The 27,792-nt window shown below is 41.3% G+C and overlaps 2 protein-coding genes and 1 long non-coding RNA gene across 3 annotated transcripts; all 3 read left to right on the forward strand.

The window, feature by feature from the left end:
• Positions 1–3,143: 3,143 nt before the first annotated feature.
• On the forward strand, positions 3,144–6,964 carry LOC307144210 (uncharacterized protein; the record flags this gene model as incomplete). Its single annotated transcript, XM_079846315.1, has 6 exons — positions 3,144–3,196; positions 3,922–3,995; positions 6,077–6,278; positions 6,388–6,687; positions 6,789–6,842; positions 6,951–6,964. The coding sequence occupies exons 3-6, from the start codon at positions 6,077–6,079 to the stop codon at positions 6,962–6,964; spliced, it is 570 nt and encodes a 189-aa protein (XP_079702441.1). The 5' UTR covers positions 3,144–3,196; positions 3,922–3,995.
• Positions 6,965–7,114: 150 nt separating this feature from the next.
• LOC307127157 lies at positions 7,115–7,548 on the forward strand. Its single transcript, XR_013816604.1, has 3 exons — positions 7,115–7,150; positions 7,281–7,379; positions 7,463–7,548. It is a non-coding gene; the product is annotated as an uncharacterized lncRNA (long non-coding RNA).
• Positions 7,549–12,930: 5,382 nt separating this feature from the next.
• On the forward strand, positions 12,931–26,973 carry LOC307128412 (mycocerosic acid synthase-like polyketide synthase; the record flags this gene model as incomplete). Its single annotated transcript, XM_079820258.1, has 6 exons — positions 12,931–12,988; positions 13,061–13,214; positions 20,261–20,421; positions 20,791–20,997; positions 21,204–21,385; positions 21,460–26,973. 6 exons carry the CDS (start codon positions 12,931–12,933, stop codon positions 26,971–26,973), a joined length of 6,276 nt encoding a protein of 2,091 aa, XP_079676384.1.
• Positions 26,974–27,792: the final 819 nt, after the last annotated feature.

Raw genomic sequence — 27,792 nt, forward strand, 5'->3', positions numbered from 1 at the left:
TCGGCGATTCAAACTCCTGCTAAAGAGATTAAGTTCAAAGAGAATAAAGAGAGAGCGATTAAGATTAGGATTAATGAGAGAGCAAGATACAGGGCAGCGGGAGGTTCAGCAACAGCAGCACATTGGAAAATTATTTATTACCTACTTTAAATTATTTTATCTCCCCAACCATTTCCTCCTCCATAATAGTTTTATTTTTTTTCTCATTTTTGCTGCATATTTACATTTAATCATTTAGCAGACGCTTTTATCCAAAACAAATTTCCTTGTTACTTCTCACGTGTGTGTGTGCTTGTTAAACGTAGTTTGTGGACGGGACAGAGCTGTGAGGGATTCTTCAGCTCCGCCATAACTTCCGCTAAGTGAGGTCAAATATGAGCGTGGTCATAGATGTATACGTAGATGCCTCATTAGTGCCTGCACGGATCAGTAGAATGAGGCATCTACGATCGATATATCTATGACCACGCTCGTATTTGACCTCACTTAGCGGAAGTTATGGCTGAGCTCAGAGATGATCATGTTCGTCTGATAAGAGGTAAAATAACAGCATAAATACTGCTGGGTTTCTCTCAGAAACTGATGGTTGGGCTAGATAAGACCCTTATTCATCGTCTGCTGTCGTCTGAAGCTGCACTGAAACTGTCATTTGGACCTTGAGCCGTTTGGAGCCCATTGAAGTCCATTATATGGAGAAATATCCTGGACTGTTTTCATCCAAAACCTTCATTTCTTCTCGACTGCAGAAAGAAAGACATGGACATCTTGGATGGCATGGGGGTGAGGAAACTATCAGCAAAAGTTTATTTAAAAGTGAACTAATCCTTTAATGATCGTTAGATGTTTTATGACGGAGTGTAAAACACATTGGTTAGCTGTAGCTGTATAAATGGTGCTATATAAATAAATCTTTGAATTTGATGGGAATTGTAGCGGGTATCACATAGTTTACTGACCTTAAAACTTCCACATACCGAATGTTTTATGGTGTTATAAAAGAAATAATTTTAACATTTTATGTCTTAACTGGAAACATACAAAGTTCGGTTATGCAGATGACACGATGAACTGTCTTTAAAATGCTTACATTTATCTTCCCAAAAACAAAACTGTATCCCTTAATGTCCTCTGTTGAAGTTGGGAACACTAAAAGCTACAAATAATAATAATAATAATAATAGTAGTAGAGTAATGTAGTGTAATGTAGAGACGTTTACTTTTTTAATCCTTATCAGAGCAATTTGAACACTTTTATTTTTGTATTGCCCTTTTTCTATTTCTTTTTGGACTGACTTTAAAATAGACATACAAAAAAAATTAGAACTTAGAACTTCATGACATTTTACTTTTTCAAAACCCATATTTTTCTGAAAAACAAAAATATATTATTAATTATTTAATTATTTTGGAAAAATTCTACATTCATAAAGCAAGAATAACTCAAAAGAAGCCCTCTAATATTACCTTTTATAAAGCTGATTTTTACAATATACTTTGAAACCCTTTCAAACATGAGGTCGCAAAACAAAAAGCTTACAAAAACAGAAACCTGAAAGCTTTTCAATTTCATGTGACTGCCTTAATATTATAAAGTATTTTCTATCTCAGAATTCTTATTTTTATGATTTATTTTATATACAGTGTTACATTTGTTGTTGTTATTCTTTGTTCTACATATTCGGAACTGTACCACAATGCTTTATTATTTTTATTTTTCTCTCATTGTACTTTTTGTATTGTACTTGTCTATAAATGTACTAATTTAAATAAAAACAAAAAGAGAAGTACCTCCACCGGCCGAGAGGGGCAGTATACCTAAAAAAAAAGGAAGACAAACCGGAAGAAGTTACCCTGCGTGAGTTCACATATGAAACAGATTCACCAACAGCGGCCGTCCACTCATCACACGGTTTTAGTATTTGAAGAGAGAAGATCAGAAAATTTCATCGACTACGAGCGTTTAAGTAAGTACATGATTCCTTTTTGTGTAACGCAATATTATGTTCATTTTTTTACATAGTTTTTAGTTTATCTTAGTCATCTATTTTCTTGCCCAACTAACGTTGGTCAAGCTAAAGTAGGCTTGTTTACATAGTTGCCTATTGTTAATGTTACTATTAACTTTCTGAAGAAGCTACATAGTTTCTTCCAGGCATTGAGTTTTTTTTCCCCTTCTTCTAAGATACATATGTTTATACGAGTGTGAGTACAGTATGTGTTTTAAGTTAGTTTTGGTCGAATACGTAACAAGTCCCTGAACTTCTTGTATGGACAATTCTGCCCCTTATGTGGTAATGTAGACCCAGCAGTAGATAGCGAAATCTTTACGACAAAGAGTGATCAGAATAACTTGTTGTTTTCTAACTAAACAGAATGATGTATATACCGGTAGGTTGTTTTAATTTGTTTGTTCCGACACGCACGCTGCTAGTGTAGTGCACAATGCAGTGTTAGCTAACACGTGCTGTTTCGCCTTTTTTACACACTGAGTTCAATCATGTTAAAATGTATCTAGCTACTGTAGGTAAGTTAGCCAAAGCTTTACATCTAGAAAGACTTAAGTTTAACGTTTGGTGTTTTCTTAGAAAAAATTACATGCTGCTTGTCCAGTAGCAAGAGTGGCTAGCAAGTGTTAGCTAACATGCGCTGTTTTGCCTTAGAGAAATGTTACACACTGAGGTTAAGCAATGTTGCTAGTACATGTTAGAAATGTAACTAGCTACAGTAGGTAGCCAAAGCTTTACACCTAGAAAGACTAAGTATAACTTTTGGTGTTTTCTAACAAAACAGAATGATGTATATAGGTTATTTAAATGATTTTGTTAGTCCAAACAAGCATGCTGCTAGGTCAGTTCACAATGTAGTTACAGTGGCTAGCAAGTGTTAGCTAACGTGCTGTGTTGCTACTGTTCTTCTTAGCATTTACGGTGATTTATGAGTTATTTCTCTGAACTGCTGTACTTTTTATGTTTGAGGATAATGCAGTTTACTTGAATCACTACACTGAATGAATACATTTTACTGTTCCACATTTGCCTGACCAGGTTTTTCCCCCACAGCATAGCTACTGTATATTCTGTATATAACGTTAACAATGCGGTTTTGTTCACATTTTTTTGCAGATACCTTGACCAGAGCATAAACGGTTATCTTCACCCAAGAGACCTACTGTTGGACAATCGTTTCGGCTTTTAAGGTAAATGCATTGTTATTCACACTGTCTAGTTACTGGGCTAAAAGGAGAAGAATATTGAAAGGAGTTGAGATGGACAAACAGGAAATTGCAGCTGCAAACAATGCTCTACTTGCTGTTATTCCGGACTTTGACCAAGTAAATCCTCCTGTTAATGAACATGGAATGGCTACAACAAGCCATGGACAAACAGTAACCTCTGAAGCACAGAAAAAATAACATGCTGCTTGTCCAGTAGCAAGAGTGGCTAGCAAGTGTTAGCTAACACGCGCTGTTTTGCCTTAGAGAAATGTTACACACTGAGGTTAAGCAATGTTGCTAGTACATGTTAGAAATGTAACTAGCTACAGTAGGTAGCCAACGCTTTACACCTAGAAAGACTAAGTATAACTTTTGGTGTTTTCTAACAAAACAGAATGATGTATATAGGTTATTTAAATGATTTTGTTAGGCCGAACAAGCATGCTGCTAGGTCAGTTCACAATGTAGTTACAGTGGCTAGCAAGTGTTAGCTAACGTGCTGTGTTGCTACTGTTCTTCTTGAGTTATTTCTCTGAACTGCTGTACTTTTTATGTTTGAGGATAATGCAGTTTACTTGAATCACTACACTGAATTAATACATTTTACTGTTCCACATTTGCCTGACCAGTTTTTCCCCCCACAGCATAGCTACTGTATATTCTGTATATAACGTTAACAATGCGGTTTTGTTCACATTGTTTTGCAGATACCTTGACCAGAGCATAAACGGTTATCTTCACCCAAGAGACCTACTTTTGGACAATCGTTTCGGCTTTTAAGGTAAATGCATTGTTAGTCACAATGTCTAGTTACTGGGCTAAAAGGAGACGAATATTGAAAGGAGTTGAGAGGGACAAACAGGAAATTGCAGCTGCAAACGATGCTCTACTTGCTGTTATTCCGGACTTTGACCAAGTAAATCCTCCTGTTAATGAACATGGAATGGCCACAACAAGCCATGGACAAACAGTAACCCCTGAAGCACAGGAAATAACTGTTGATGAGGTATATGAATCTGGTGAATTTTCCTCAAGCACAGAAGATAGTGAAGATGATTGCCTAAGGACACAACTGGCAGGGTGGGCTATTGACAACATGATCCCCCATGTGGCACTTGGTAAGCTTTTAACCATTTTGTCCAAGGATCATCCAACCCTTCCTAAAGACCCAAGAACCCTTCTGAGAACAGTGACTTGTGTTAAAACAACATAACTCTCAGGTGGTGTGTACCATCACTCTGGAATTGAAAGTGGAGTACTATTGCAGTTGTTAGTGTCTCCTGAATTGCAGAAGTTGACGTCAGTTTCAATGCAAGTTAATGTTGATGGACTTCCACTTTTCAAAAGCTCAAATGCCCAGTTCTGGCCAGTTCTTGGTTTAATTGAGCAATACGTGAGTAATGTCCAGCAAAACAAACTTCCATTTGTCATTGGTCTCTATTATGGGAAGAAGAAGCCAACCAGCCTTCACTTTTTGAATCCTTTTGTTGAAGAGGCACAGCGACTTGAAGCGGAAGGAGTTCTGTTTGAAGGGAGAGCACTTCCTTTCAAAATATCAACATTCATCTGTGACGCCCCTGCTCGTGCACTTGTTAGAAATGTGAAAGGTCACAGTGGATATTATGGGTGTGACACTATGAGAACAGGATGACCTTTCCTCAAACAGATGCTACTCTAAGATTAGACAATGCAGTCCGTGACGAACTTTCTGATGACAGTCATCAGTGTGGAGAAACGCCATTGGCATCGTTGTCTGTTGGTTTGGTCACCCAGTTCCCACTAGATTATATGCATCTGGTATGCCTTGGATTGACAAGAAAGTTGTTGCATCTTTGGCTAAAGGGACGGCGGCTGACAAGATTTTCGCCCAGCATGGTAAAAGAGCTCTCCAGAGTACTTCTGACCTTCACACCTCATGTTCCGTGCGAGTTCAACAGGAAGTAACGATCCATGGAAGATGTTGAGTGTTGGAAAGCTACAGAATTCAGGCAGTTCCTCTTGTACACTGGACCAGTCAGCTTAAAAGGCCTTGTACCAATTCAAGTGTACAACAACTTCATGCTGCTTTCAGTTGGCATCACCATCCTACTGAATGTGTCCCTGTGTGCTGACCTAGCAGACTATGCACACAGAATATTGGTTCTCTTTGTTGATCACTGCAGCAAGCTTTATGGGAAAGAACATGTGACATACAACATGCATGGATTAGTGCACCTCAGCCAAGATGCCAAAAAGTATGGTGTCCTTGATAACATCTCATGCTTCCCATTTGAAAACTTCCTTGGGCGCCTGAAGAAACTGTTGCGCAAGCCTACACAACCATTGGAGCAGGTTGTTCGCCGATTGTCGGAGAGAAGTCAGCACAGAAGAACAAACATTTCCAAAACAAGGTCCTTGAGAGAGCACAACCATGGACCACTCCTCAACGGTCTTTCTGTGAAAAAGCAGTATGAGGAGTGTTACTTTCAAGACTTTGTTGTGAAACGTTCAGAGGGAGACCATTGTGTCCTGTTGGAAAATAAGGACATAGTTGTTATACAGAATGTCGTCGTTGATGAAATGGACAACACTTTTGTCATCTACAAGAGGTTCCGGAACATGGTCGATTTCTTTCTTTACTAATCCTCCAAGCTAGGCATTTTTCATTTATCGGGCCTATCAGATACACTCCGCTTTACGCATACAGCAAATGTGCAGAAGAAATATTATCTTCTTCCTTGTCCGGATGGAAAGGCTGGTTTTCCGTTGATCCACTCATAAAAAATTACTGCTTTTTTGAAGGGGTGAGAATTGTAATGTTATTGATTTTGCCTGGAAATTAATCAAAATATAGACTTTATGCTAATTTTTCTTCTATTTTAGATGCTGTTTGCCATTGTTCAGTTTATTGATGAGGAGGATCTGCCATTTGCAGTGGTTCCGCAAGTGTGGCTCAGTGAGGGCATGTGCTATTGGCCCCCATTCAACCTCCGCAAAAAAGAAAAAGGCAACAATTTAGCCATCCGCTGCACGCCTCCACACAGCACCTGGGAGAAACATAACTTTAAGTTCATGAAGGGAGCAGGTAAATGGATCTGACTTGTGCATTTGTTTTTCCTGCATTTCATCTGTGTAATTGCTTTGTCAGTTTATGGTGGATAACTGACTCTTTCATTCATTATTCCCTGCTCTAGAATCTTGGCAAGAGGCGAAGAGATATTTGGTGCGCTTCCAAACAGGTTCCAGCATTGAAACGACAGACGATGACAAGAAGGGAAAGCGAAAGAGAATATCAAATTCCAAGTACAGACCCCAAGCCTCTTCTGATGAAGAGGAGTCTAGTCTTCCAGATGCACCAGCAGTGCTGTCGTTTCGGCAACCTCTTTTGAGCTGTGAAAACATTGTTCCGAGTAACACTGTTTCAGTGCTGCCCGATGCTCCAGAAGTTGCATCAATTTCCGAAAATGTTGAGCCATCTGTAGACTTCAGCGTTGGTATGTAGTATGTATTGCTGTGATGCTTGATTTGAGATCTGCCACTAAACTATACCCGTTGTTAGATTTTCAAATTTCTGTTTCCTCTTTCTCTGAACCAGGTTTCTCCCCAGTAACCCAGACTCCACTTCACAGACCCAAGAGTTTGAGTACAAGTAAGTGATGTTTTTTGTCTTTGAAACTATTGCTTGTATTTAAGATGAGGAATCCTTTGATCCATAATCTGTTTTTCATTTGGACACTTGATGGGTTACTCTCCCCAGCCGTTTCTGGATGAAAGGTGTCGAGGTGTGTTGTACATTCCATTAGCTTTGCACAGTTCAATTATTGTTTCATTACTGAATATGCAATATCTGCAGTGAAATTAAAGCTGTTATGTTTGCTCCCCCAGCTCGTCAAGTACTCAGCTTTACACCCCCAGCAGCAAATTTACCCTGGCAGCATAAGGGTGAAAACGCTGGAGGTATGTACACATTTTAACAGTATGGAAAATCGTGCCTTTTAGTTGTTTTATTTATATATATATATATATTATTATTATTATTATTATAATAATTATAATTTATTATTAATTTTTTTTTTTTTTTATGTAGATTTCCAGAGACCCCAGGATGAGATCCAAGCCCTGAGGGAGGAGAACCAAGCCCTGAGGGAGGAGATCCAAGCCCTGAGGGAAGGCAATGCACGAGCAGGTGAGAACATGCACTCTTTCTTAAATTTGACTTTTTTGACTGTGATATAGGTCCAAAGTTACCAAATGCCTTTCATTTTGTAGCTTCGGATGGCAGCGGCTCACTTCAAGAGCAGGTGAAGCAAATTGGGACTATGTTGACGACGTTTGCTCGTACTGGGCAATCAGGTACAACTTGCAAACAACACCTGTGGTTGTTGGTTTAATTCCCACTGGGGCCACCTGTACATGTAGTAGACCTAGATGTAAATGTCATAGTTTAGTAGTTGAGGGACCAGGACTGACTGCTTTATTCTTTTATTCTGTGAACCCCTGTTGGTGCAGATCAGACCCTAATGCTGCGACGTCTTGGAGAGTTTGGCGATGTTGTGCGTAGCATGGACAACAAAATGGACACTATGCTGCAACATTTCAGTGCCAATGTGTCTGTTGGAGAGTTATCCCTGCCAGGGGGTCTGTTACTCCCCCTAGACACCCAGGAAGATTTGGCGTTGCTTGACAACAGTATGAGGCAGGATAAAGAGCTCCAGGAACGATTTGTAAGTGTGCTGGTTTTGTTTATAATGCTGTAGGGTAATCTAAAAAGTAAAATTTAAGATTGTACACTGCATATTCTACAGTCTGAATCCACAGCCTGTCACATTTTTATATTTATGTATGAAGCTTCAGAGATATGTAATTTGTAACACTTTTTTGTATTTTCAGCTTCGGTTTTTGGCAATAAAATGTGGGAGGGACCTAAAGACAACCGTGTGGCGAATGCTTCAGAGTATCTTCTCTAATCACCTTTCAATGAATACAACCTGGACGGGTGTAGGGGATAAAGCATGTTTTAGAGACATGTTCCTGAAGACCATTATTCAAAGTAATATATATAAATTTGTTGTATATTTAAGTAGATGTTTGTGGCCTTATGCCATTCAAATGGAATGACAGATCTGTATTTTCTACAGGAGCCATCCGGAAGAACCCGGCAACCCAGGATGCCACTGATGAGGCTGTCCAGGTTAACGTTATGCGTTACCTGAAAGGAGCATCGGACCGTGAAGGTGGAAAAAGACGCCGCACAGCTGAGAGGGACCCACAGCCGACCTCTTACACCTAGGCTGACTACTGACACCCCAGCATCACTGACAACTGGAACCCTAAAAGCATTCCCAGTATCATCCTAAAGAAGCCAGAAGTATCAGGCTACACTCAATCCACACTGTTCACTGTGGAAATTACTTCTTTTTAAATTACTTTTTCTTTAGTACATTTTTTTTTTGTTATTTATAGGCCTATTTAAGCTTATTTATTGTTCTGTTATATTTCATCTTATTTATATTTCATTTATATTTTGTTATTTATAGGCCTATTTAAGCTTATAAATAAGATGAAATATAACAGAAAAATAAATATTTCATTTATATTATCTTGTATCATTGACTGTACTTTAAAATGTGGAATTAAAACGCCAAATGGGAATTTGTCTGGTTTGTTCAATCATTATCCTTCATAAACTGCATGTTACAAATATATGAATAATAAATAAATAAATATATATTATTTATTACACAATAAGCGGAGGCAGATCGCTCGAAAATAGCGTTTGCCTCCGACGGGCCGCCGTTTGGTATAAAGGCGGCGGTTTGCCTGCGGGCCGGCGGCGGAACGAAGGCGGTAGGAAGCCGGCTGCCGCTTTTAAAAAGCGGCTGCCGCCGGCGGTGCGCCGTCAAACGTGTTTGCGATTACGCAATTCTGACGCTTCTACTGCCGCCGGATCACCGCCGGTGGTCCGCCGACTCATTGCTATCTGGGTAGTTACTAGTTACTTGATAACACCCAAGATGGCGGCGCGAGTACATCGCGAGGCTCAGGGTCTCTCCAGATTCTGCAATTTTGTGGTAATTTTCTTACTCATCTCGGGTCTGTTCATACAGAACAGTTGTGCCTTTACATCGTACACCCGTTGTGAGACTTTGGGTATTGGTTTGCGAATTTCCGACAGTTTTATGGACAATCTTCAACTCCTTCCTGAGATCGCTAGGACACCCGAGGCTATGCACTCTACCCGGCCGGGCGGAAGTGCTCGCAGGCGGCGCCGAGATCATAAACAAAGGCGGGGGAAGCGCGGAGGACTAAGAGCTAAGCTAATGCTATCGCCGTATCGGCTCTCTTTACCCAGCATTTTCCTTGCCAATGTACGATCGCTAGTGAACAAAATGGAGGAGATTCGACTCAGCATCACACACAGCAAGAAACTTTTGAACTGTAACGTCCTAATCTTCACGGAAACCTGGTTAAACAGCGGAATACCGGACACCACTATTGAGCTAGCGGGACGCCACACACTCCGGGCGGATAGAACATTAGATGGCTCCGGTAAGACCAGAGGTGGTGGATTGTGCATTTACATTAACAAAGCTTGGTGCACAAACTGTGCTATTGTTGGGAGTCATTGTTCAGCTAACCTTGAGTTTCTCTTGGTTAAATGTAAACCGTTTTATCTACCGCGGGAGTTCCCTTCCACAATTATAACTGCAGCCTATATTCCCCCTGATGCTGATGCCAAGCTTGCCATGAAAGAACGTCACGCAGCCATCAGTAAACAACAGACTGATCACCCAGAAGCTGTGTTTATTGTTGCAGGTGACTTTAATCACTCAAACGTAAAGTCAGTGCTACCCAAGTTTCACCAGCATGTTTCCTGCCACACCAGAGGAAACAAAACCTTAGACCATGTTTACACAAACATGGCTGAAGCTTACGTTGCAACACCCCTCCCCCACCTGGGACAGTTAGATCACCTCTCTTTGTTTCTCAGACCCAAATATGCACCCCTCATCAACCGTGTGAAGCCATCAGTAAAGACCATCAAGGTGTGGCCTGCGGGGGCAGATTCCACACTCCAGGAAAGGTTTCTAAACTCAGACTGGAGTATGTTTGCTTCTTAGGCCACCAGTGGCGCTCACACGGACATTGACTCCTACACCTCCTCTGTATTGGATCATATCAATACCACCATTGACAGTGTTACAACCCAGAAACAGATCACCAAATCAGAAGCCATGGATGAACAGGGAAGTGCGTCTCCTGCTGAAGTCATGCAATACTGCCTTCAGATCAGGAGATGCACAAGCCTACAGCACATCCAGAGCAAACCTGAAGAGGGGCATCAAAAAGGCCAAGCACTGCTACAAGCTAAAGATAGAGGGACACTTTTCCAACTCTGACCCTCGACGCATGTGGCAGGGCATTCAGGCCATCAGTGACTACAAACCCACCCACTCCACCCCTGGGAGCTGCTCTGTTGCGGAGCGCAAGGCACTGCAGCGGGTGGTGAAAACTGCCCAGTGCATCACAGGGACTCCACTACCTGCCATCGAGCACATCCAGAGGAAACGCTGTCTGCATCGAGCTCGCAGCATCCTCAAGGACTCCTCTCACCCAGCCCACAGACTGTTTTCTCTCCTGCCCTCTGGCAGGCGTTTCAGGATCCTCCGGACCAGGACCAGCAGACTAAAGAACAGTTTTTTCCCCAGAGCTGTCTCTTTATTGAACTCTAACCCTCGCTGATCCACTCCCCTCATAAACTGGCAACTCTCCTACCTCACATCTGCCTTCACTTGTTATTTGCACTACTGGAAAAACTGTTTACTTATGCATCTTGCACTACTATACCTTAACTGGATTATGCTCATTTGCACTGCCGACTGTATTTATAGTACCAATGTTTACATTTACATTTTGCACCGTACTTCTAACTGTAATATGCAATCACTTTCCACTGCACTTTACACTTTTTTTTTCGGATAGCTTCTGTCCATACTTCATTGCACTACCTTAATCCACTGCTATACTGCTCATTTTAGCCTAACATATTGTATACCTCTATCTGTAAATTCTGTTTATAGTAATAACCATCTCTCTCTCTCTCTCTCTAATATATATATATATATATATATATATATATATATATATATATATATATTCAGTACATATCCATGTCCTGCACTTATGCATCCATTGTATATCCTGCACTTGCTGCTATTGCACTTCTGGTTAGACCTAAACTGCATTTCGTTGCCTTGTACTTGTACTTGTGTAATGACAATAAAGTTTAATCTAATCTAATCTAATCTAATCTAGAGTGTTAGATGCATTGTTCACTTGTTCCTGTGTAGTTATTCATTAACGACGGAACAGTATTATAAAGTGTTGATGAAATTGTTTCATGAGCTAACAGGAAGTCACATGAAACACTGTAATGTAGAGTGTTGTCGAGAGGCCAGGAGGTTGATAGTAAGGCTGAGTACAACAAAGGGGGTAGTTTCCCGGATGCCAGACGTGATTTATTTACAGCATTTCAAAAATTGTGCAGTTCACTCAAAGTACAAAAAAAACTAAGAAAACAAATAAACTTACATTTGACTTAAGCTAAAACAAAAGCAAAATGCTGTGAGCAGCAAATCTGGCACTAAACAATGCCTCATAGCATATCAAACTTCATGTCTCACCTCAGACAAACATTCAAACACTTTGCGCAGTATATAAAATGCAACCTCTCCAAACAAATTCAAACAATGGTTTAAATAGTCAAGTTTCCCGCCAAACCCTAGTGGGATAAACCATTGCCACGGGGTGGAACCTTTCCCTGTAACCGTTAATCACAGAATTACACAGTAAAACATTGTCAGCCAAATACTATAAGTACATGTTCAAAATTAATTTCTTACATCCTCTTCTTATAATACAAAAAAACCCAACATATAAACATAAAACAAACATTTACTCACTTCATAGCACTCACATCTCTCCCCGTGTTGGAAAAATGGTATGATCGATCAGACAGCCAGCTTCTGCGCTTCCAGATCCCGCCTCCAAACTACCGGTCTTGAAAGATCAGATCTAACATGTGCTATATTATGCAAATTAACCAAATATAGACAATTTAACAGACACTAGCTTGCTGTTATCCTTACCCAACATTAACAAATGAAACCATAAATGTTGGTATTATCCCACCAAACATGTACATCACAGCATAAACATGTTCAAGCACACAATACATTTACCATAGCACTAGGCTTGCACACTAGTGATGATGTCATTGTCCAGGTTCATCATCACAAACATGATAATGATTTCCAGCTACATGAAATGTTGTACTAGTCAATCATTACCTTTAACTAAATAAATATTGGGTAGATTCAGCCTCATGTAAGCATTTTCGATTTAAGATTCAACATGAGCGTCCAGGTAAGAGTCCATGCTTTTCATTTTATTTGCTTTTATATATTTTTTATTCTCTGAGCCAAAATTGGGAAAAAAACTAAAGAAAAGAAAAACAATTTAACAAAAGAAAATTATAGACAGCTTCAGTTTATCAATATATATTATATGTTTATTTATTTTAAACAATAAATATAAAAACGTTCTATTTCATGTACATGAAATGTATTTCTAGATGTATTTTACATATTTACTTAATATTTTTCTGCCTCAATGTTTGTTTTTTGCTGTCTATAGATTATAAAATCAAATGTATCTGGACACACAGCATATGAAACATGATGGATGATGATGTAGAAATCGCTGTTGTTGGCATCGGATGCCATTTTCCTGGAGGTAATTGACAATTTACAGTGTTTTGTCTGTCATGATTTTGGCCTTTACATTGTATGTTCTCTTCTGTTTCAGGTGAGGGACTTGAAAACTTCTGGCGAGTCCTCTTTCATGGAGAGAACTGTGCAGTTCAGATCCCAAACGACAGGTTTAATCTCTCTCAATGGTACGATCCGGATGAGAGTAAGGCAGGAAAAACATACACAGCAAAGGCAGCTCTTATTGAGGGGTACGTCTTACATTCATTTGGCCTCATGAAAAAGATCTTATGATGTTTGTCAAAATTCAATAATAAATGAGCATTTGTCTCGGACCCTCTGAAATGAGAAATTAAAAAGTGAAGAATTCAGTCTTTATTGTTGTATGGTTCAATGAGAGAACTAACTACAGACGAGACACCTCTTGGGAGTGCATGCCCACTGGCAGTGACAACTGTCAGGACAAGCAAATTCAACTGAAAAGCCTGAACCACTCCCCTTCTGGTCACATTAGGCTGTCAGTGACAGTGCTCCCTACGGTCATCGCCCAAGCTATAAACCTGAATAGGAGGCTTCGAACACTTAGAGGAGTCCTACCCAGGCCGCTCAAAGGCCTGGATCCAACCGATTCAAAGAAAGGGGGCTCATTTAAGGGAATGTGGCTAGGGGGCCCTAGGGCGCCCCAGCCAGCCACTAACGCCACCAGGGAGGGAAGGGCACTTCGGCCGGGCCGTCCTTGTCTGTTTGAGAACAGAGCCTCTGAACACTCCTAATGACCTAACGCTCATCATATGATAGCAGTATATGCCAAATGCCCGAGAATCTAAACTCAGAAACTCGCTTAAAGGGAGGCCTGATGAGGCCTACTACCTGATAGCAGCCAAAGCCAACTGTCAAAGTAGCTGGAAAAATGGAAACTCGTTTTCTCAGGGAGGCCTAGTGAAGGCCTACTACCTGATAGTCAAGCTACACGATCTAGCTGAGCATCCTGACTCAGGAACTCACCCTCAGGGAGGCCTAGTGAGGCCTACTACCTGATAGCAAGTCTTTAGGGAGGCCTACTACCTGATAGCAAGCTACGCTAGCTACCCGAGCATCTTGACTCTGGAACTCACCCTCAGGGAGGCCTAGTGAGGCCTACTACCTGATAGTCAGCCTTTAGGGAGGCCTGGAGAGGCCTACTACCTGATAGCAAGCTATGCTAGATATCTGAGCATCCTAACTCAGGAACTCGCCCTCAAGGGAGGCCTAGTGAGGCCTACTACCTGATAGCGGGCCTGCTAGTGCGGCCTGCTACCTGCTAGCAACTCGTTAACTGTTTCTCAAGTAACTGGAGCCCAGGAACACGCCCTCAGGGGAGGCCTGGTGAGGCCTACTACCTCATAACAAGTGTTGGATAGGCCTAGTAAGCTAAGGTTGCAAAGCCGCCCCCTCACTTTAAAAATGGCAGGACAATCACTGCCGCTACTAAAGATTGCTTTTTAAATAATCTCCCTCATCAGTATCATCTGCTCAGCATCCCAGATAGTATAGAAGAACTCGATGTTGCAACAGAAACTATTGACTCTCTCTTTTGCAGTACTTTAGACACAGTTGCTCCTCTGCGCTTAAAGAAGATTAAAGAAAATAGTCCAACGCCGTGGTACAACGAGCACACCCGGGCCCTTAAAACAGCAGCCAGAAAAATGGAGCGCAGCTGGAAGAAAACAAAATTAGAGGTATTTCGTAATTCGTGGAAAGAGCACATGATCACATACAGAAAGGCTGTAAAAACTGCTAGATCTGCTTATTTCTCAACTCTCTTGGAAGAAAACAAACACAACCCAAGGTATTTATTCGATACAGTGGCTAAATTAACCAAAAATAAAGCTTCAACTTCTGATGATTGTAAACAGCACAGCAGTAATGACTTTATGAACTTCTTCACATGTAAGATTGATAATATTAGGAAAAATTTTTTAACCATGCAGCCGTCTAATACAGCATCACATCAGACAGAGCATTGTAGTGTCACTGAGGAAAAATTACACTCATTCACTGCTATAGGAGAAGAAGAATTGGCTAAACTCGTTAAATCATCAAAATCGACAACATGTATGCTCGACCCTATACCAACTAGGCTATTAAAAGAGATGCTACCAGAGGTCATAGATCCTCTTCTTAATATCATTAATTCATCTTTGTCATTAGGATATGTACCGAAAACTTTTAAGTTGGCTATTATTAAACCACTTATTAAAAAACCGCAACTTGATCCTACAGATTTAGTCAATTATAGACCAATCTCAAATCTACCCTTTCTGTCAAAAATACTTGAAAAGGCAGTGTCTTCACAATTATGTTCCTTTTTAGAAAGAAATGGTATCTGTGAGGATTTCCAGTCAGGATTTAGACCGTATCATAGCACTGAGACTGCTCTCGTCAGAGTTACAAATGATTTGCTCTTATCATCCGATCGTGGCTGTATCTCTCTATTAGTGTTACTCGATCTTAGCGCTGCATTTGATACTATCGACCACAACATTCTTTTGAATAGACTCGAAAATTATGTAGGTATTAGTGGAATTGCATTATCATGGTTTAAATCATACCTATGCGACCGTTATCAGTTTGTAGTAGTAAATGAAGATATGTCACACCGATCGCAAGTTCAGTATGGAGTACCACAAGGCTCAGTGCTAGGACCGCTACTCTTCACCCTGTACATGCTACCACTGGGAGATATCATTAGGAAGCATGGCATTAGTTTTCATTGTTATGCTGACGATACTCAGCTCTATATTTCTTCACGCCCTAAAGAAACTTACCAATTCACAAGATTAACGGAATGCATAGCTGATATAAAACATTGGATGACTGGTAATTTCCTGCAACTCAATTCAGAAAAAACTGAATTTTTAATTATTGGACAAAAAAGCTCCACAAGTAGTAACCTAGAATACTGTCTAACACTTGATGGCTGTTCTGTCAAGTCCTCGTCGTCAGTGAGGAACCTGGGTGTGCTCTTTGATACCAATCTTTCGTTTGAAAGCCACGTTTCTAGCATCTGTAAAACTGCTTTCTACCATCTTAAAAATATATCTAAATTACGGCACATGCTCTCAATGCAAAATGCTGAACAGTTAGTTCATGCGTTCATGACCTCAAGGCTAGATTATTGTAATGCTCTACTGGGTGGTTGCCCTGCTCGCTTAATAAATAAACTCCAGCTGGTCCAAAACGCAGCAGCTCGAGTTCTTACTAGAACCAGGAAGTATGACCATATTAGCCCAGTTCTGTCAACACTGCACTGGCTGCCTATTAAACATCGCATAAATTTTTAAATCTTACTTATTACTTACAAAGCACTAAATGGTTTAGCTCCCCAATACTTGAGCGAGCTCTTAACATATTATACTCCATCACGTCTACTGCGGTCTCAAAATTCTGGCCAGTTGATCATACCGAGAATATCCAAATCAACTGCAGGCGGTCGATCGTTTTCCTATTTAGCACCTAAACTCTGGAACAGTCTTCCTAACATTGTTCGGGAAGCAGACACACTCTGTCAGTTTAAATCTAGACTAAAAACACATCTCTTTACTGTGGCATACACATAAAACACTTTTTCAATGAAATGATTGTTAGGCTGCATTAACTAGGTCAGCCGGAACCGGGAACACTTCCCATAACACCTGATGTACTCGTTACATCATCAGAAGAATGGCATCTACGCTAATGTTAGTCTCTCTGTTTTATCCCGAGGTTTACTGCAGTCAGCTGGATCCGGGCCGTATCCAGATCAGATGGATGACGCAAAACGCAGCTGCTGCAAAACGCAGCAGCTCATCTACACCAAACGCTGCAGAGGTAGAGCTACTAAAATCATCAGAGACATTAATCACCCTGCAAACTCTCACTTCACCCTGCTGCCATCTGGTAAGCGCTTCCGTAGCCTGATGGCAAAGACTGAAAGACTCAGGAGGAGTTTCTTCCCCCAGGCCATCAGACTCCTGAACTCAGTCACGTGACTCACTTCACCCCCGCACACGCATAAACATACGGTCTTTCAACATTAACATCCACATACTGCAATTGCACTGCACTTTACGTCCCTATTGTTACTGCGTAACAACCTGTAATAAACCTTGCACATTATACTTCTTTATATATACATATTATATATTTTATGTTAACCACTTATTTTTAAGTCTACAGTTTATCTCACTTATCATATCCACATATTTTTTATATTTTTATTTTTATCTTATTTCCTATTTTTATCTTTTACTTGATTTATTTATAATTCTACTTATGTTAATACTTTTTATTCTAATTTTATTCTATTTCTATTTAATTTCTTGTAACTGTTATTTGCACTGTCCATGGAGCGGACCTGTTTACATTTCACTGCCAGTTGTATATTGTGTATATAACTGTGTATGTGACAAATAAAACTCTTGAATCTTGAATCTTGAATCTTGGTGGACCTGCGCCCAGAGAAGACCAACACATGACCCTGAAGTGTCTGCAGAGACCGTGATTAGACTCCCCCTGCAACTGCCTCATCGACACGGCATCTCAATAAACCCGTCTCCAGCGTGTTGCCTCCGATCATTCGAATATTGCACTTTAATAATTATTTAATCAACATCATCCTCAATAAACCCGTCTCCAGCATGTTGCCCCCGGTCCCTCGAATATTCTGATCTATTATGACCTCCGAGCTGTAAAACTGCCAGAACAATAATAATAATAATACGCTGTTTGTTAATTGGCCAGAGGAGAACTGGCACCCCGACTGAGCCTGGTTTCTCCCAAGGTTTATTTTTCTCCATTAGGTCACCTAATGGGGTTTTGGTTTCCTTGCCACTGTTGCCTCTGGCTTGGCGTGCTCAGTTGGGGACACTAAATTTTTCAACTAAACATCGAAATACATCTAAATAATAAACTAAATTAACCATTTAAACTAAATTACTGATCAAATTATTGATCTAAAGCCCACACTGTCACTGTATGATACTTGAAATTTTTCCAGAATGGCTATACAGCTGAATAAAATTATGCTGCATTATTTTCCGGTTTAACACTGTAAAGCTGCTTTGAAACAATCTACATTGTTAAAAGCGCTATATAAAATAAAGTTGACTAGTAAGGCCTAATAACTAATAGCAGGCCCTCAGGGAGGCCCGGCGAGGCCTACTACCTTACAACCAGTCTTCAAGGAGGCCTAGTGCGGCCTACTACCCAGCAACAGCTTAGCAGTTCCTGTGCTAGCTGACATGGCGACTGGCAACCAGGAGCCCTCCTTTAGGGAGGCCTGGTGGGGCCTACTACCTGCCGACAGTTCATCACAACCTGCCGAGTGACTGAGCCCAGGAACACATCCTCAAGGGAGGTCTGGTGAGGCCTGCTACCTCATGCAGAGTCTTCAGGGAGGCCTGGTGCGGCCTACCACCCACCAACAGCTTAGCAACTCATGCTAGCTGACACAGCGACTGGCGAACGGGAGCCCGCCTTAAGGGAGGCCTAATGGGGCCTACCACCCTACAGCAGGCCTGCAGGGACAGCTTCCTGGTGGCAGGAATGAAAAACTGGCTGCTATAACCTTGGGCTGACAGTAGCTTCTCTGCTGGCTGACAAAAATAACATCTAACTGCTAACTAGGGTTATTAGTTGGGAAATGTTCTGCTACTTGAAGCCGACATCATTGGGGAGCAATACATACCTCAAAACACATGGGGCCGAATTTTTGCAAGAGGCCTACCAAGGCTGACTACCTAACCAGGTTGCAGCTAATAAATTGCTAACCTCCCCAAATGTCGGGCGTTGCTCGCAAGGAGGCCTGAGGCCTACTACCTGACCTGGAGTCTACTGCCAAGACTGCCCCAGCTGGCTACTCACAGCCAGCTGGCCTTCAATCTGTCCCAGCCTGGCTGGGTGACCCATCCCAGAGGCCTCCGATTTCTTCTGGAGCCAACTGTATGATGGCGCAGTCTTATCGGCAGTGCCTACAAGCACTGGAACCTAATCACATTGTCCATAGCAGGGTACTCTGCAAATCAAACGCCCTGTACCCCCTAAGCGGGGGGAGTACCACATACGCCACCCACCTCATGGAGGTCCTAGCTTTAATAGCGGCCTACCACACCGTGCGAGGGCGTCAGCAATGGCAATGCTCTGGCTACAAGGGAGCTCACTACCAAACCTACATAAATAAAGGTTGCAAAGTGCTGCTCAACCCGAGCCATGGGTGAGGCAGAAGGATACAGAGCTAGGAATGGGGGTACTCAAATCTACCCTGCCTTGTCAGAGGAGTACTGCCACCTGGCCAGGGCATATAAACAGGGCCAGAGCCTGCCAAAAAAAAAACTGGCGGCTTTCTAAGAAACTAGCTCTGGAGGGCAGGGTTGAGCTATGCATACAATCATTTTCGTATACGTGCGAAAGATGGCCTTAACCCTGCCCCACGACCACTGGCTAAGTCGCTATCAATTCTGCACAGCACCAACCTGCATTACTTGCGAAGGGCCCAGAACGTAGAGAAGGGGGCGGGCCTTGGCCGGACGACTCTACACAAGAGGAGGCTACATTAGGTATAATAATAAACAACTACATAGAATAGCTACCCGAAGCGCCAGCGCTTATTAGCGGGCGCCTCCGTAATCCCTAGAAAGCCTAGACCAATCTAGATCTATACCTGAGGCCAGAAAGGGCCACTACTCTTTTCTTTATTTATTGCACCATACAAAAAAGGCACTCGGGTAGAAGTGCCAGTCGTATACTAGATCTGGCTCTAGATCTAACTGTAGTTCTAGTGTAGTCTGATCCTGCATTCTCAAAAAAAAAAAAACTTATTCTGAGAGAAGATACAAACCGCCTTACCCTGAGGCGGTTTACTCACAGAGCGACTACTAGCTGACCTCCGTTACACACCTATTCAGCTGCACCTGCTTCCAAGCATTTGCGATCACAGGAGTGAACAAAACAACTCCATTAAGGCTTTTGAACCCAAAGGCTTACACATTTACAGGGTTTCCACTCTTTTACAGCGATAATTTTCCAGGCTTTTTAAATTTTACTACAGTGGGAACAAAAGATAAGGATCGTGCCAAATATTGCTCTCTAAGACTTTAAAAACCGTACAATTTGTTGCCAAATTCCCTCTTCTGAGGACAATAAAGAATAAATCTGAATCTGAAATCATCTTTCTTGTTCCGCTGAAGAAAATAAGTCATACAGGTTTTGAATTACATCATGTGTGTAGTATCTGAACTCCAAAAGCAATAACCCATTATTTACCTTTTATTCTGTGTAGCTTGAATGAGTTTGACCACAAGTTCTTCGGCATCACTAACACTGAAACAACCACCATGGACCCTCAGCACAAACTTTTGTTGCAGTGCACCTACAGGGCCCTAGAGGATGCTGGGATGCCAATGGAAAAGGCCAGTGGAACGCGGACAGGAGTATATTTGGGTAACATATAAGCTACATATAAGAAGTAAAAAAGTAACTTTTGATGTCTTTAAAGTGAGTATGCACTAACTTCATGTGAAGTACCTTCAGAGCAACCTCTGGTTAAGATGCGTTGATAAATAGCACATACATTTTCTCAGTAATTCCCCGGTTCACAAGTTGTTCTAACCTCAATATGTGCACTTTTATTTAAATTCCTTTGTTATAGCACAAATAGCACGCATGGTGGCTACAGCTAAGGGCTGGTAACTGAAATGATGCTTGTCCAAGCCCTGCTATTGTTGCCTTGAGGCGATGCAATAGGTATAAGTGGCTATGGATAAAAGCATATCGCCCGCTAACATGTTTTTTTGTTTCCTTGTTTTTCAGGTCTAATGAACAGAGACTTTGAGCTGGGAACTATGAGGCTTAATCCAAAACACATAGACCACACCAATGGCACTGGTGCCGCTATGAGCATAGCTGCCAACCGCATCTCATACATATTCAACTTCACTGGTCCCTCGCTGTCCATCGACTGTGCCTGCTCCTCATCTCTCGTCGCACTTCACTTAGCTTGTCAAGCCATAAAACAAGGTAGTCTCCAAAAATATGTATGTAAACTATGGATTTTAAGAAAATTGTCCATATACTGTGAATTGTATGTTTACTAATATAAAGTACTGTGCTAAATACATTAGATGTTTCATGTATGTTTTGCTCTTGAAATAAAAACAAATTATTAGCCATTAGGCTGTCCCCACCCGATTAAGCTTTGTGGTAATCTGTATTCCTCTCAACAGGAGACTGTGATATGGCCTTGTGTGCCGGTGTGACCTGTATATTGGAGCCGAACATTTTTGTGTCTCTCTCCAAGGCAAAAATGATCTCCTCTGATGGAACGAGTAAACCTTTCAGCAGCAAAGCTAACGGATATGGCAGAGGGGAAGGATGCGGAGTCGTTCTATTAAAGCCTCTGAAAAAAGTAAATAAAACATAGCACTATGATAGCAATGTAATAATGCAAGAAATACCCATATGTTGTCTGTATTTTGACAGGCTTTTGAAGACCATGATCATATTTGGGGTATCGTCAGCAAAACTGCAGTAAATCAAGATGGCCACACCGTTAGTCCAATCACCAAACCATCCATGGTACAGCAGGAGGAGCTGCTAAGAAAAATCTACTCAACAGAGACTGACCTGACTAGTGTCCAGTACATTGAGGCTCATGGGACTGGGACTCCAGTTGGAGATCCAATAGAGGCAGGTAGCATCTCAAAAGTCATTGCCAAAGCAAGACGTCAAAGGTCAGGGCCACTCATCATTGGTTCTGTTAAGAGCAATATTGGACACACAGAATCTGCCGCAGGTGTTGCAGGGCTCATAAAGGTTCTCTTGATGATGCAGCATGAAACCATTGTGCCATCCTTGTTCTACTCCGTGGAAAACTCCAGCATAGACGTTGAATCTCTCAATATTAAAATCCCCACCACAGCAGAAAAGTGGATCAGTGACTGCAGAGCTGGGAGGTCAGCAGGAATCAATAACTTTGGGTTTGGTGGAACAAATGCACATGCAATTGTCAGACAATGTATGCAGACAAAAAAGCCAAAAGCTCAGCTGATAAGCAAATCCCATCAGTATTTTGTGGCGTCTGCAGCCTCCGAAAAATCCATGAAAAATATAATTGCAGATACGGCAGAACAGATCAGTGCAGGGAAAATATCAGATCTACAGTCTTTACTGTACACATCCGCATGTAGAAGAAGTCACTTGAAACACAAATACAGGAAAGTATTTCAAACATCATCATTGGCAGATCTGAAAGAGAAACTTACGGCTGCTGTGGAGAAAAAGCTTGTGCCGTCAAAGACAGACTCCAAGCTAGTTTTTGTGTTTTGTGGCAATGGTGTTACATATCAGGGTATGTGCAAGCAGCTCCTAAAACAAGAGCCAGTTTTCCGAGAGGAAATCGTGAAGATTGAAACTCTGTTGCAAAGCTATGGACGTTTGAATCTGATAGAGATGCTGGAAAGTGAATCTGAGAAAAGTCCCGAGCCGTCTGATCCAAAGATTGTCCAGCCTCTTCTGTTTGCTATTCAGGTTGCTGTTGTCAAACTTCTGAAACACTGGGGTATCAGTCCTGATGCTGTTTTGGGACACTCTATTGGAGAAGTTGCTGCGGCTCATTGTTCTGGTTTGCTGTCACTTGAAGATGCAGTGAAAGTCATCCACTATCGCAGTTCTTTGCAAAGCACTGTGACAGGAGGGAAGATGCTGGTAGTCAGTAATATGGCTGTATCTGAAGTTTTGAAAATTCTTCCATCTTATTCGGGAAGGGTTTGCCTGGCTGCTTATAACAGCCCTCAGTCATGCACCCTCTCAGGAGATGCAGAAGACATTGACAGGTTGCAACAGAATTTGAGCAACTCAACCAGAGGAAAAGGTTTGTTCCTTCGCATTTTAGAAGTACCAGCAGCATACCACAGTCACAAGATGGATCCCATCTTATCCCAAGTGGAACAGAGTATAGGCTCATTGCAGGCACATACTTTGGAGACAGAATTGTTCTCCACAGTGACAGGTGTTAGTTTGTGTTCCTCAGATTTTATTACTGGAGAATATTGGGCAAAGAATATCAGACAACCAGTTGAATTTGAACAAGCTGTAAAGTCAGCAGCTAAAAACAAAAGGAGTGTGATATTTGTTGAAATTGGTCCAAGAAGATCTTTGCAGAGGTACATCACTGAGACTCTGGGAAATGACTTCACTGTGATTCCCTCAGTGCAGCCTGATAAAGATCACGAGACAATGCTTGCAGCTGTTTCCAAACTGTTTGAGCTTGGGGCCAAAGTGGACTGGGAAATGTTCTACAGAGGTTTTGAGACTGAACCAATTCCCTACCCACGATACCAGTTTGATGATGTGAAGATAGATGTCTTCGCTTCTCACTTGCAGTTGATCAGTCCCACTGGAAACCATCCAGTAGTTACACAAATGGGTACAGACCGTTCAGTGTTCAGCTGTGATCTATCCTCTGAATCAGTGGCCTTCCTGCAGCACCACAGGCACAGTGGGGTTGCCATCATTCCTGGGGCATTTAATGCAGAGTTGGGTTTAGCAACTTACATGGCATACGCAAAACCTAAGGTTCCTCTAAGTTCTCTGAAGCTCAGCATAACATTCCAGAGTCCATACGTTTTCACCCAGAATGCCCCAGATTTAAATGTACAGCTGGATCATTCAGACAATTTGGCTGATAACACATGCAACTTCAAAATACAGTCTACTTCTGCAGTCTATGCATTTGGCACAGTAGAAGCAAAACCCGGTAGAACTCCCGAAGAACAGTTCATTTCTTTAGACTGTATTTCCAAAAGATGCACATCCCACATGACTACTGAAGAACTCTACAAACTTCTAGGTCAAGCAGGATTTGAGTATGGGTCTGTCCTCAGAAATAATGTAGATGTTTATTGTGGGGAAGAATTTAGAGAGGCTATATGTGTTGAGAAGGTCCCACAGGAATTACTGCCTCAACTACATGACTATCACCTTCACCCTGTGGTCTTGGATTACGTTATGCAACTTGTTCTTGCAACTATAGGGGGTGTATCAACAAGACCCCAATATCCTGCGCAAATAGGAAGCCTGACGGCATTTGAACCATTGCAAGAGGAGATGGTTGTATATCTGAGAGCAGTACATGTGGAAGAAGATTATTTTGACATTTGTGGCTGCTTAGCCAACAAACAGGGTAGGGTGTTGGTTGAACTCAGGGATGTGAAGATCAGAATGCTAGGAAGTCGTTCCCAAGTAGTCAAAGACTATTTCTTCCACAACAATTTCAGTAGCGTCTCTGAAGTTGCCACGTTTGATACACCGATTAAGGCACTGGTCTTTTCTGACAAGGTGGGAATTTCTGAAGCTTTGCAACAGTACTTGGACCCAACATCTAGATATGTGTCTTCTTCACACCGTAACATCCTTTTGGAAGATGGAGTTGAACTTCTTTTGTCAAAACTGAAAATTTCAAGTGTGAAGAAAAACTTCCAGGAAATTTTGTTCACGTGGGGTGATGCAGATCTAACCTCTCTCGAATCAGAGAAGGTCTTGGACAGCATGGCGGGGTGTTGTGAGATTTTCCGAAAGCTTGTTGGATATCTCAAAGCAGTTAATTTCCCAGGTGATATCAAAGTAATAACCTATAGGTCGTCTGAGAGCATAGTGGACCACGTAAACCCTGGGTTTGTTCTGTCAGGCATGATAAGAGCATGTGCAGCTGAGTTGCCAGAACTTTCCTTCCAGCTGATTGACGTGGGCTCTGCCACTTTCGAAGATATCAAAGCTTTGGTTCAGGTCCTCAGATCATACCCCTCTAACAAATATCCAGAGCTAGTTGTGAAGGAGGGCACAATTCTCAAACCTGAAATCACCCGCACTCCTTTGCCAACCATGGCAATCCCTTCAAGAAACGTCCACATGCTGGATGAAGAAGTGTTCAGCTTGCAGACATCAGACCCATATATAATGACAAAGGTGTCAGCAACTCCAATGGATAATTCCATTGAACTGATTCAAGGAAAAAATATTGAGCTTCATCTCAGTAAAATCTGTGTTCATTCATCTGATTACTTTCCAGTCAGCATTTCTGACCTAAATTATGGTCAGACATTGTATTGGAACAAGCACACAAATGAAAACCATAAGCTCTTAGCCCTTGACTTCAGTGGCACTGTCACAGCTGTGGGTAAAGATGTCAGCAAATTTAAAGTTGGTGATCAGGTTGTGTCTTGTTACCCTGTGGCTGCCACCACTAAAGTAGTCGTCCCAGCAGCTGTTTGCTGCAAAGCAAAAAGGCTTTCATTCCTGAATGATGTGCCTTGTGTCTCTTATTTGGTACTGGCTTGGGAGATCTTGCATGAGGCTTTACCCAAGGCTAAACAGCAAAGGAAATTGGGCATTTTCTCCACTGTTCCTGACTCAGCTTTGATGAATGTGTTAATTGCTATTGCAAACAGATCAGGTTGGAATGTCAGAGTGAGCACGCAGGCCAATCAGCTTTCTCATGATTTTAGTAAGGTTGTGGGAGCTGTACTTCTACCTCCTTATAATGTAGAAACCGCTAAAATAGCCAGCAGTGTTAGAGGCATCAAAGACATTGTTCTTGTCTATCACAACCAGACAGAATTTCCATTCAATACTACAACAGTCCGAGGTACAAATGAGGAAGTCCACTTCCATGCCCTCCTCATGTCCGAGATAATGCAAAAAGTGTCTCTGCAAATGCAAATGCCACACATCTACCATTGGGTGAAATCCATGCATTTGGACAGAAAGTCCTTGTCTTTGGACGCAACAGCTGTTCAAAGAGTCAAATCTCAAGATACTGATCTTCTGTCTGTAAAAGGATCTGAATCATACTTCAGATGCCAGATCCTACCCATTATAGCCCTGAACAGTGAAGCCAAGAACCAGCTGTCTGACATTCCAGTGATGCCCAAACACAGTCTATTCCAGAAAAACTCAGTCTATATTGTCACAGGTGGTCTAACAGGGTTGGGCTTTGAGACAGTAAAGTTCATTGCTGAGAAAGGAGGAGGAAACATAGTCATTCTGTCTAGGAGTAATCCAAACCCTCAGATGCAAGAAGAGATAAGTCAGATCAGTAGCCATTGGGGTTCGGTCATTAAGTCTCTGCCGTGTGATGTTTCTGTATCTGAGCAAGTGAACCAGACAATTGTTAATATTGGAAAACTATTTCCATCCAGTCCCATCAAAGGGGTATTTCACAGCGCAGTTGTCCTGCATGATGGGCTGATTGAACGTCTTGACAAAACTCTTTATGAGAAAGTCATGAGGCCAAAAGTAAACGGAGTGATTAACCTTCACCGTTCTACGATCCAGTGCAATCTGGATTACTTTGTGTGCTATTCCTCCATCTCTGCCTTCATTGGCAATGCCTCACAAACTAATTATGCTGCGGCTAATACGTTCTTGGACACTTTCTGTCAGTACCGCAGAAACATTGGGCTTTCTGGACAGTCCATTAATTGGGGGGCTTTAAATCTGGGTCTTTTGTTGAACAAAGTCCATGTCCAAAGATTTCTGGAGGCAAGGGGAATCATGCTTTTGGAGATTCCAGAAATCCATGAAAGTCTTGAGCAGTGCCTCTTGATCAACAAACCTCAACAGGTTGTGTGTAAATTCAATTTGAAAAACAACTGGAATAACATTCTTAGTCAGAACAAATCACTACAAGTACGTTTGTTAAAAATAGCACAGGAAGCTATTAGTAAAGCTGGAGTGAATGTATCTCGACCTGAACAACCCAAGAAATCATCCTCACCACGTGATTATCTGAGGTTCATGATTAGTGAAACGACAGGGGTCGAGATGGATGAGCTGAATGACGATGTTCATCTTTTCGATATAGGCATTGACTCAATGTTAGCCATGACTCTGCAGAATCTTATCTTCAATGATAGAGGTGTGAATGTCCCTCTAGTGACTCTGCTGGATCCAAATAGCACACTGGCAACTCTCAATCAAATCCTGGAGGAGAACTGAGTAGACGGATATCAGAGTGAAGATGAGAGCGATTCCACATTCTTATGATTTGTATTTCTCTAAAGAAGTCTTGTTGTAGACTAACTTGTCCAACACTTTAAAACAAGGACTTTCTTGGAAATTCATGTGAAATGGGGGTTTAGTTAGTAATATAGTACTTAATTAAGTTCATTTAGTTTAAAAAGGTTAATATTGGCAGTTATTCTAATATGACTAAATTTCCCTCCAGGCTATTGAAATATTGACTGTGGACTTAACATTGTTTATCATCGTTTCAATGTAGGTTTTGTTCTTGAGATCACACTAGGTTTATACATTGCTTTCTGTATCTATTTTAATGTACTTGAAACCAAAGCTTTATATTTTATTTTTATTTTTTTTTGCATATACTGACATGCTGCTGGTGATTAAGTGATTATGATTATTCTGTTTTTATTATTATTTCATCTAACTAAAGAGATCATGACAAACCTATTTTTAAGTTGGGTCAGAGGTAACCGAAAATATTTAAGGAAACTTTGAAAGTATGAAATACATTTTAATTAATTAATTGATCCAGACAATAGTATTAGTAAGATTTATAGTAATTTCAAAATTCATTATTGTTTGTATGCTGAATGATGTTTAAAATACTGTCAATTATAAAGATATGTTAATGGATTATTCAGTGCTTGTACTTTATGTATACAGATTGAGATTTTCTGTACTAAATACAAGCATCATAATATTTTACAAATCAGTAAATCTGTATTTTATAACAGTAAAACCTCTTTTGATGTAGTTGCAATGTTATATTGTGTCATGTTTATCAAAATAAAA

The sequence above is a fragment of the Gobio gobio genome (genome assembly GCF_949357685.1).
Source record: "Gobio gobio genome assembly, chromosome: 1".
NCBI classification, from domain to species: Eukaryota; Metazoa; Chordata; class Actinopteri; order Cypriniformes; family Gobionidae; genus Gobio; species Gobio gobio.